Source organism: Coffea arabica, chromosome 2c (assembly GCF_036785885.1).
Source record: "Coffea arabica cultivar ET-39 chromosome 2c, Coffea Arabica ET-39 HiFi, whole genome shotgun sequence".
NCBI classification, from domain to species: domain Eukaryota; kingdom Viridiplantae; phylum Streptophyta; class Magnoliopsida; order Gentianales; family Rubiaceae; genus Coffea; species Coffea arabica.
Window position 1 is genome coordinate 14,386,655 of NC_092312.1, and position 11,402 is coordinate 14,398,056.

At 33.4% G+C, this 11,402-nt stretch overlaps 2 protein-coding genes across 3 annotated transcripts; one reads left to right on the forward strand and one right to left on the reverse strand.

The window, feature by feature from the left end:
- LOC140004142 (pentatricopeptide repeat-containing protein At4g18840-like) lies at positions 1-4,690 on the forward strand. Of its 2 annotated transcripts, XM_072074502.1 has the most exons (3): positions 1-2,420; positions 3,515-3,671; positions 3,800-4,690. In XM_072074502.1, exon 1 carries the CDS (start codon positions 429-431, stop codon positions 2,040-2,042), a length of 1,614 nt encoding a protein of 537 aa, XP_071930603.1. In that variant the 5' UTR covers positions 1-428; the 3' UTR covers positions 2,043-2,420; positions 3,515-3,671; positions 3,800-4,690. The 2 variants fall into 2 exon arrangements, with proteins under 2 accessions (XP_071930603.1, XP_071930602.1); XM_072074501.1 differs by having other exon boundaries at positions 3,515-4,690.
- On the reverse strand, positions 2,691-4,313 carry LOC113726216 (uncharacterized). Its single transcript, XM_027249811.2, has one exon. It carries the CDS (start codon positions 4,311-4,313, stop codon positions 2,973-2,975), a length of 1,341 nt encoding a protein of 446 aa, XP_027105612.2. The 3' UTR covers positions 2,691-2,972.
- Positions 4,691-11,402: the final 6,712 nt, after the last annotated feature.

An 11,402-nucleotide genomic window follows, 5' to 3' on the forward strand; every position in this document is an offset into this window, starting at 1 on the left:
GCTCACTTTACACAATCATGTGAGGTACATGAATAAATCCGTTATAAATTGGGCTTTCCGACCTGATTGCACCTAATTGGAAATATCGTACTATTATAGGGGTGCATTGGTGCAATTCCCCCTTCAGGGGGGCAATGTGAGAAAAGAGTATTTGTCGAGGGGTTCATTGGAATTAAATGCATGGTTTCTTTGATAAATTAAAATTGATTAATGCTCGAAAAATTTGAGCTTTTCGACGGCAATTTACCCGTATACGGTATACCATGTTTTCCGGTAGCTATATTATGCTGTCTTTTATGTTGTATTTGCAAAAGCCTACCACGGATTAGTTCTGAATCTGGGGTATACCTTGTAATTGCATTCAAATGTGAGTAATTGATCATAACTGGCACCTCTTTTCTTTCAACTCAGCAAGAAACAAACAAAAGATGTCTGCAATCTTTACAAGCTTTTGTCCACCACCACCGCCACCAATCATCTCTTTCATGGAAATGGCCACTTCCATTTCAGAGCTCCATCAAGCTCATGCTTATATGCTCAAAACTGGTCTTTTCCAACAACCCTTTGCCGCCAGCCGCCTAATGACGGCTGCAGCCAGCTCCTCTATTGACAGCCTCTCGTATGCCCACACTATATTTACCCAAACTCCCCAACCAAACACATATATGTACAACACTCTGATACGTGGTTATGCTACTAGTCCTACTCCGAATGTGGCCCTGTTTTTGTTCCTTAAGTTGCTTTGTGATGATCAAGATTTGCTTCCAGACAAGTACACTTATACATTTGTTCTCAAAGCTTGTGCTAGTCTTTGCCGTGTTAAACATGGGAAACAAATTCATGGGTGTGTGATAAAAAATGGGCTTTCATGGGATGTTTATATATGCAATACTCTGCTCCATATGTATGCAAAATGTGGGTGCTTTGAAGCTGCACGCCATATGCTTGATAGAATGCCTAATAGGGATGTTGTTTCGTGGAATGCTGTGTTGAGTGTTTATGTAGAAATGGGGTTAGTGGACTTGGCATTTGACTTTTTCAGTGAGATGCCTGTGAAGAATTTGGAGTCTTGGAATTTTATGCTTTCAGGGTATGCGAATTCTGGACTTCTTGATGAGGCATGGAGGGTTTTTGATGAAATGTCGGTGAAAGATGTTGTTTCTTGGAATGCGTTGATCACCGGATATGCTAATTCTGGTAGGTATAATGAAGTCTTGGAGCTTTTTGATGATATGCAGAGAGCAAGAGTGAAACCTGATAATCATACACTGGTGACTTTACTGTCTGCTTGTGCTGGTATTGGAGCTTTGGAACAGGGCAAGTGGGTTCGTGCTTACATGGATCGAAATGGGATAGAGGCCAATGGTTTTCTAGCTACTGCTCTTGTGGATATGTATTCCAAATGTGGGTGTATTGAGAAGGCTGTTGAAGTGTTTGACAGTGCATCAAGGAAGGATGTTAGTACTTGGAATGCGATGATTACAGGTTTCAGCGTCCATGGTTTTGGAGAACAGGCATTAAAGGTATTTTCTGAAATGGTTGAAAATGGTTTCAAACCTAATGACGTTACTTTTGTAAGTCTCTTATCAGCCTGCAGTCGTGCAGGTTTGTTATTTGAGAGTCATGAGATCTTTGATAACATGTTTTCTATTTATGGAATTAAACCTAAAATTGAGCATTATGGTTGTCTGGTGGATTTACTTGGTCGATTTGGGTTGTTAAAGGAGGCAGAAGAACTTGTGGAGAAAATGCCACAGAAAGATGTGCTTATTATTTGGGAATCTCTTCTGAGTGCTTGCAGAAATCATGGTAATGTCGAGCTGGCAGAACATATTGCTGGGAAACTTTTAGAGTTGAATCCTCAAGACAATGCCGGTTATGTTCAGTTGTCAAATATTCATGCCTCCAAGGGACGATGGAGTGATGTTGTGGATATCAGAAGGAAGATGAGGGAAAAACTAGTCAGTAAGAAACCCGGTGGCAGTGTGATTGAAGTTAATGGAGTTGTTCATGAATTTTTAGCTGGTGAAGGAATGATTTGATAGCTGGAAAAGGGTGCAATTTTGCCATACATGTGCTGTTGCTCCAAACGGTTAATTACATGTTGTTCCAAGAAGTTCAGAATATTGAGGCCTTGGACAGTCTCAGATGGTGAATGTATAATTAATTGTAGTACAAGTGGCAATCTAGTGGGTATTACAGGTGAAGACAAGTGTGAGGCCTAGTATTGTGAAGCTTGGTTGAATTCTCTTAAAATAGAAATCAGATGCATAATGCTTTATGAAGTATATCAAAATGACGATTCACGTGAAAGGTAAATGATAACCATAAACTGAGATTTGAAAGATTGTTTGGCAAGGTCAAGCTTCATCCAATGTGTAACCGTTCTTGGGCTACAGTCTACATCAATATCATATCTGGTATGTCCTTTGCTAAATATAGTTTCTGCATCCCTGTACAATTAATGCACAGAAATTCTAAGGAACCAACATGGACAAAATTTTGTACAGACATTTTAAGCAGCACATTTTTTATTGAACATAATAGAAGCAGTCCATTCTCTATTTTCAATTATGTTTTAATAGTTAAGATGTCAACTTTATATTCTTTTCTGTGCATGTTTGATGTCATTTTTTTTTTCTAAAACTTGGCTGCATCTGTTGGTTACAAGATAAAATAGATACGAGAAGTGTGAAAGCTCCTTTCAATAATTGATGTCGATCTCTTCAAAGTATTTTCTGACTTTGAAGCATAGCAATCTTCTAAGTACAATTGATGTCTGACTAAACATACTTCAAAAATCACTTTGAAACAAATTTATCTGGGATTTCTTTGGTGTACAACAGATTCAAAAGCACATCTTGCCATATTTCATTGTACAAGTGCTCTCAAAATTTAAATCTAAAGTGCGGTTCAATGAAAATCACAAGTTCATTGCTAGATATTTTTACCTTTTCTTTTATTCCTAAACACTACACAAGGAATTGATAATCAACTCTTGAGCGCTCATTCTGTAAGACAGCAGCAAGATACAGCTCATTCAGTTCAGACCATACCTGCCTGAAGACTTTGACAATTAGGTCATGGTATTCATCATAATTTAATGTCAGATAACAAGCCAAGAGTTCTTCGAGCTCTTCTGGCTTCTCAATGCCTTTCTCTATGATCATCTCAATCATAGATTCCCTGAAGTCATTTTGTGGATTATATGAATTCTTTACAACGGCATAGCTATCAAAGGCTGTTGTGTCTCCTTTTGCTTTCTCCTTTGTCTTCTTTTTCACCCTCTTAGCTTTCTTGATATCCTCTAGAGCCTTGATTTTGCACTCAATCTTGGCAGTATTTCTGGGAGAGTAAGATTTGATTCTGCTGGTTGATTTCCTTCTTTTACTCTGGCAATCTCTGTTGAAGTACACTGACCTCCTCTGCTGCTCTAATTTTGACTTCATTTCTTTTGGTTTTATGTCCTTCAAGTTTTTCCACTGCAAACTAATTTCTTCATGTTCTTTTTCAGAAAGGGCAATACATTCCTCCAAATTCTTAGCTTCCGACATGCAGTCCTCTTCAATTGTTCCTAGATTGGAGTTCGAGAAAGAAAAGCTGGGCTGCTTCACAGAATTTGGGGCTCTTGACTCCCCGAAGTCTTCTCCAGTATAAGGAATCCTTTCTGGGTATACTTCAAATATAATCTTCTCAGCTGATTTGGTCATTATCGCCTCTTCTTCCTTAGATCCTCTATCTGCATTTTTCTCTTTTAACTTCCTTCGCTCTGGTTTTCTTAATTTGTGAGGTTTTGCAGCTTTTTGTTGTGGTGTTTTCACCTCTATTTCCTCAGCGATCTTTTTCCTTCTGAGTGGATCATTTTGCAGTGGAATGCCTGCCTTCTCTTGCAAAACACCTGAGTTTCTTAGGGCAGAGACCATGTCATTGAATTTCCAAGTAACTTCTCTTCCGGCCATTCCCATGACTTCTGATTTAGAATCTGCAGGGCCTCCAAGTTCGTCATCCTCTGGATTGTACCACTCAGAATTTAGACCAACTGTATGCTTCTCTGCTTCCTCCCCAAATGAAAGCCTCCAGTAAGAGTCATCATCTCGATTATAGAACCGACCCTCTCCACAGCGAACAAATGATAAAGAACTTGGGGATGACAATTCTAGTTGCCTTCCCTCCTTTGCTTTCGCTGATATGGGGTCATCAGACCTGCCCTTCTTTTGCTTAAACTTTGAGAGCCAAGAAATTGGGAAGACATGGGTGATTAAAGAAGAATGGGATGAAGTAAATGAAGTATTCTTTCTTCCCAACTTCATCATTTGCTTGAGAGTGTTTCCTTCCTTTGCAGTTATGCCTTGAATTTGATGTAGTTTCAAGTTGTGGAATGGAAAGAGTGATGAAACTCAAGGCGGAATAGATAGATATAGAGCAGTTGAAAGCAGTTAGCATGGCATTGGGGAAGTGGGTCTGTGACCATTTACTTCAAAAGAAAAGCCCGCCTGATTCTTGTGACCACTCGCCCACTTTTTCCTACTTTCTAGTTTGTACTTTGCTTTGTAGAATGGCTGTTCTATCTCCAGGAGACCAATGATCTATGTGGTCCTTTTAACTAGAACCTACCTATTCCATCACCATATAAAGGTCGAATACACAGCAAAAAGGTTATATTCTTTTATTTATGGGATAATTTCCGAAACCTCCCCTAGGGTGTTTCCACCAATTTCATTGACCTCCCTTAAAGTTTGTAAAATTACACTGACCTCCCCTGAGGTTAAGGTTTTTTTAAATTACACTAACCTCCCTTGAGATTAAGGTTTTGATAAACCAAAAATCAGTCCAAATAAGAAAAAATACCATTAAAAAAGTACTTTTTGGGGAGAGGCAAACTTTTATTCCATAAATGGGCTTTATGCTTGTGTACAAGTTATATTGTAAAGGAATGAAAAACATATTAATAAAAATGAGGGAAGGTAAATGCAAATAGCAAACAAAAAATAACTAGCAATTGACTTTCTCTACATAGTTGAATCAATAGCAAGTACATTGGATTACAACGGCTTTTTTTTTTCAGCTCTTTGCCATTTTGCGTGTAAAAGCAACAAGAAGCATTAAGATGGGTCTCATTTTCACTTGAAGAAGCAAATTTTGAGGAGGGAAGGGGGGGGGGAGGAGGGGGACTACTGATTTTGTGTAAGTTTTGCAAGTTGAAGGTGAAGTATAGGTGTAGAAACTATGGTCTTGTCAACCTACAAGGAGAAATCATGGAATTTATTGCAATTGTAATTGCAAGGCATTTGTAAAGATTTTTAGAGTTAAAAAAATCTAGACAAATTGTTGTTTGGTGCATTAATTTCTGAGGGTGAACAAATATTTGGTGCATCAATTGATACTATTTTGTAACTACAGGTTATTATTCATTATTAAAAAAATTTTCAACAGCTGTTTTCATTAATTAGTTACTAACAATTAATTAGTAACCTAATTACCTAATTATCATATATTAATTTTCGATAAGACATAATATCTTATGGTATATGAGTAAATTTTTTTCTAATGTGATGCAAGCAATTGGACCCACAATGCTATTAATTAGGGGACGTTAGTGATATTTTATAAACTTTAGGGGAGGCGAATGAAATTGTCAAAAATCTCAAGGGAAGTTTATGAAATTATCCTTTTATTTATTCTTCATGATTGGTTGGTACAGAGTAATGGTGCTGTCTACTCGCAATAAAATATGTGAGGCTCGAATCTACTGGGGGAAAAAAAGTTGTGATACCGAGATGGGATTAGTTCATCAAAGTGTGTGCACTAAACAAATAACTTGTACTAACTCGAGATAATCCATGCACGGGTTGGATGATTGGACCCGCCTAGTTTCTTTATTTGATGATAATCTACATTTAGGACACATCATAATTTTGTAGAAGTATAATGACAGAATCTCTAAAAGTTTTGCATGAAATCCGAGATTTGGAGAATTATATATATATATATCTATCTATAAACTACATAAAGCTCGGAAGCTTCAACTACAGTTGATTGTGCCGGTTTCGCTGTGATTTTGCTGCTCATTTCGTCCTTTTTGGTCTTTTGGCAGGCTCCCTCCTCCATGCAGGGGCTTTGGTTCCTGCTGCGCTTTTCCTCATTTCTGCTTTGGTTCCCTTCTTCCGATTGTGCCCTTGTCCTGGTTTCTTTGTAATTTTGCAGTCAATTTTGTCCTTTTGTTTCTTGTATCTTTGACTGCTGCAGTTGCTATCTTCAGTTCACTTTCTTTGTCTGCGTTTTTATGTTTATAATTTTCCGTAGCCTTTTATATTTATTAGCTCTCTCCAAAATGTGTATATTGACCAAAATATTGATTTTCTAAAATTTTTTAAAAAATATACAAATCAGTGAAAATTCTGTGTGTATCTAATATATATAAATTAATGAAAGTTCTATGTGTATCTAATCAATATAATCAATTGTACTACTTTGTATTAACATGCAAATCAATGAAAATCCTATGTGTATGTAATATATACAAATGAACAAATTCTATGTGTATCTAATAAATATATATCAATTGTACCGCTTCATATTAACATATAATAAGTGTTATTCATATCAAATAATCATAATTTAAATTTTCCTTATAGATCAATCAATGTGATATATACAAATCAATAAAAATTCTATGTGTATCTAATCAATATAAATCAATTGTACTACTTTGTATTAACATGCAAATCAATGAAAATCCTATGTGTATGTAATATATATAAATGAACAAAAATTCTATACATATCTAATAAATATAAATCAATTATACCGCTTCGTATTAACATATAATAAGTGTTATCTTATCATTCTTAAACCACATAAAGCTGCAAAGCTCCATCTATAGTTAATTGTCCTGGTTTCAATGCAATTGTGTGGCTGATTTTGGACTTTTGTGTCCTTTGAGCCAGCTGAGGAGTTGATTGTCTGCTGTCCTCATCTTGGATTTTGTCACCTTATATTCTGATTATGCCCTTTTGTCCTGGTTTCTTTGTAATTAATATCTCAAATTTGCACTTTGTGGTCTTTAGCCTGTCATATCCCTTTATTATTGTTTCTTTGCTTTTGTTTGTTAGGCCCGCAGCTGCTACCTTCAATTCCCTGATGAACGCGCAAATTTTTCGCTATACAAATCTAGATATATTAGTTGTGTCCATTTTTATACATATTAATTTTTTGCAAAATTTATATATCGATAAATGATTTTCTAAGCAAGATAAATATATGGACGAAAATTTCCTCTGTGTCTAATAAATATAAATCAATTGTGTCACTTTGTATTTGCTTACATTGATATAAAAGTGCTACTTCAACAATATTTGTTAATTATTTAATTATTAGCTTAAAGCTTTTACATTTTAAGATTGAGTGATGTAACATAGATGTAGTGAATACAAAGTGATAGTTAATTAGATACTTGTCTATAAACGAATAAAAATGGATGCTTCTCTATAAAACCGGTGATTAATTACATGTCTGTTTTGAAAAATGTAGGATAATTTCCCTCTATTTCAAAAATGTTAATTTGACAGTATTTCTTTAGGACATCACTTTTATTCTCCTTAAAAATGACGATTAATTATATGCTTGCTTTAAAAAATATAGGATAGTTTCCCTCTATTTCAAAGATGTTGCTTCGATGATACTCTCTCTTAATTATTGTTTCTTTGCTTTTGTTTGTTGCAGCTGTGCAGTCGCTACCTTACATTCTTAATGTAGACGCGAATTTTTTGGGCTATACAAATCTATATATATTCTTGCATCCTATTTGTGTGCCTTTATATATATATATATATATATATATATTTATATATATATATTCATTTTCTCCAAAATATATATGTCGACAAAAATAATGATTTTCTAGAAAATATATATATCGATAGAAATTTTGTGTGTATCTAATAAATATAAATCAATTGTGCCACATTGTATTAGCTTCCATTAATACGACCAATGGTTTTTAAAAATATAGGATAATTTTCCTCTATTTAAAAAATGTAACTTCCATAATATTTGTTAACTACTGAATTATTAATTTAAAGGTTTTGCATTTTAAGATTGAGTAACATAACATAAATGCGGTTAATACAAAGTGATAAGTAATTGTGTGCCCTTATATATATATATATATATATATTCATTTTTTGCAAAATATATATATCTACAGAAATATTGATTATAAGTATAAATCAATTGTGCACTTCATGTTAGCTTGCATTAATACGACTAATTGTTTTTAAAAATATAGGACAATTTTTGTAAATTTCAAAAATGTTACTTCGATAATATTTCAAAAATTAAAAAATTAGAAAATATACCACTTAAAACCAAAATAAAAAAGACAAACTTTTCTCTAAAACTATAATAAAGATAACCAAACTACTAGAAATTTACATACAAATACTTAAAACCACACCCCTATATATATATATATATATATATATATATATATATATATAGACAAAAATATACATGATGCAACTCAAAAAAAATCATATTGACACATGAATCACAAGACAAATAGGAATGCCGCAAATATAACAAACACAAAACTAGAAAAGATAGATACGCTAAAACAATATTAAACAATCATACAAGCTCAAATAAAATATTGAATATACATATATATACACATATATAAATAAATATATAATAAAAATATAACAAACAAACAAAACCACAAAAAATATAAACACTAAAAAAAATTAAACCACTATATCACGTAAAATAAAATACTAAACACACACACATGCATATATATATATATACACATACATATTACAAAATATATTGTATACCTATATCTATATATTAATACAAAATTCACTACAACTTTGAGTAACCTAAAATAAGTCACATAAACGTCAAACAATAAATATTTAAAAATTCTACTACAAATTACAGTGATTAAACTCTATAATTTTCATGTGCAATCATTTCTATTTCTTATAAAAAAAAATTTATACGCATCACCTTACTTTCAATAATATCCATTTAGCAATAAACTATTAATATAAAATCTCCTAGCTCTCAAAATTAATATTATTCTTTACTTATTCAGATTCTATTAATTAAAAAAAATACAACTTCCATCTATTTCAATCACATTCATTCATAACTAAATCAATATCATCTTTACTTATCGAAAAAAAACATAATTAATAAACACATATTTTACCAAGCTATGATATCAAATTATTCCAAATTATTAATTTATCTCATCACACAACACCAAAACTATATCAAAATTTGCCAAAAAAAAATCTATTATCCATTTAATTTTTAACAAACTTCTCATTCTTTCATATCCTTTCCATAGACTTTTCCACTGCAACAATGCACACTCTCATCCTAGCTATCCAAATTATGAAAATATCATCTATCATCCTAAAATACATAAAGTACCAATGCCCAAAGTACAACAAATTATAACACTCTTAATGTAGTTCTCCACCTAATTTTTCATCCTATCAACTTTAAAAAATAATATATATTCCATTAATTTAAATAATATTTACTTATCACTAAATTAAAATCAAAAAATAAAATTTTCTGAAACCAATATTACCCATCAAATTTTCAAATCACATCAATTTTAAAAAAAACAATACAAATCACATCAATTTTACTATATCTATTTATATATAAATCAATCCAATATATCACTCTTCTATCTACTATTCCAACTCCATTATCATACAAAATACTATAAGTCTATATTAATAAATAAATCTTATATTACCCTAAGATAGTCAATAATGGACAGCCCGCGGAATCCGCTGGGCACCATGCCTAGTATATATATATATATGTGTGTGTGTGTGTGTGTGTATGTACATACCCTTACAAATTCTGAAATGTTAATGATTGATAAATCAAAATGTCTAGGCAATTTGAATGCAATACGAAAGGAGATGTAAATTTAATTCACATGCTAAATTGAAAAAGTAGAAAAAAGCACAAAATGCTTTTAAGCTGTAATCTTCAACAAAATAATGCATTTGACTAGGAAAAGTTCAAAAGAAAAAGGAAAAAAGTGGGTATATGGAGTCAGTCACGGACTCACGGGCGTACAAATACAATAGAATTCTAAAGCATGCGAGGATTTCCTGGACAAGATTTAGCAAGAAATACTGAAGGACAAATATGTAGGCTTGGTACACTTTCATGACTTGTGGTTCACAAGAACTTTTTCTTTGGTCACCCTTCAAGACAGCATCTGTAGCAGTTTTAAGCAGCCGGGTTAGTTGTACGTTCGGTTCAATTGTGAAAATCAAATATTCAGCATGTGTTAAGGGTCCATTTAAAATATAATTAGTGTTCATTGAGTTAAATTGTCAATATGAGTAGGCCATTACATAGAAAGTACCAGTGTTTTCCTTTCCGGATGATCTTCCCTACATTACAGATTTTGAAGGAACCACGTCTATTGGGTCAAGTAGTAAAGATCTTAATGTCCCTCAAGTGAGGTTTTTAGTTCGAGTCTTGTGAATAGAGAAAGGAAAAAAATTCACTTTTCGTCCCTAAATTTTGAGATAGAGACACATTTCATCCCCAAACTTTTAGATGCACTTTATTTAGTACATGAATTAATTATTTTTTGTCATATTTAGGCCAAAAACGGTAAATTGCTTGATTTGGATAGAAAAAGTCACGTGCCAAACACGTGACCGTTAAGTAAAAATAATTTCTCAGTCAAAATTAACGACCACGTCAGTCTTCCCTATCCAAAATGAACACTTTACCGTTTTTGGACAAAATATGGTCCAAAATAATTAATTCATGTACTAAACGTGATGCGTTTAGAAGTTTGAGAACGAAATGTGTCCCTAACTAAAAGTTTAAGGACAAAAAATGAATTTTTTCCAATAGAGAAAATAACAACATTAGGAGAACTACTCCTCAAAAGAGGTCCGACGCTGCTTGACCTAATATTATTATTAGTTGGGGCTCAATGCGGTCCCTCGATTTTCAATTTGCGTCTACGGTGTGTTGCATCGCAACAATTTCTGGATACATATGTCATGTGGTTCCGTGTTTGGGTTCTCGTGGGTGCAGGTGACTTTCTTGGGTCGTGATTCTGGACATTTTCAGGTCATGGCCACCAGACCAGAGGATTCAATAAGTTAGACCAATTGCTCACTAAATTAGAAGACTAATCTAACTTTGCAACAAAATTTATCACGCATTGTTCCTACTTTTTCAATCTGCTTTACGTGTGGTGTGGGATTCACAAATCACAGTCCAACTTCGATTTGAAAATACAGGATGCAGGAGGAATGATTAGCCATATGGTTGAAATGATCACGTCTCAACTTCGATTTTGTGGACAAATCAACAACATGTGACTGATAATAATGTTG

Bases quoted from the DNA above. Each gene is read 5' to 3' on its own strand.
- LOC113726216 (XM_027249811.2), bottom strand. From the start codon at position 4,313: ATGATGAAGTTGGGAAGAAAGAATACTTCATTTACTTCATCCCATTCT.
- LOC140004142 (XM_072074501.1), top strand. From the start codon at position 429: ATGTCTGCAATCTTTACAAGCTTTTGTCCACCACCACCGCCACCAATC.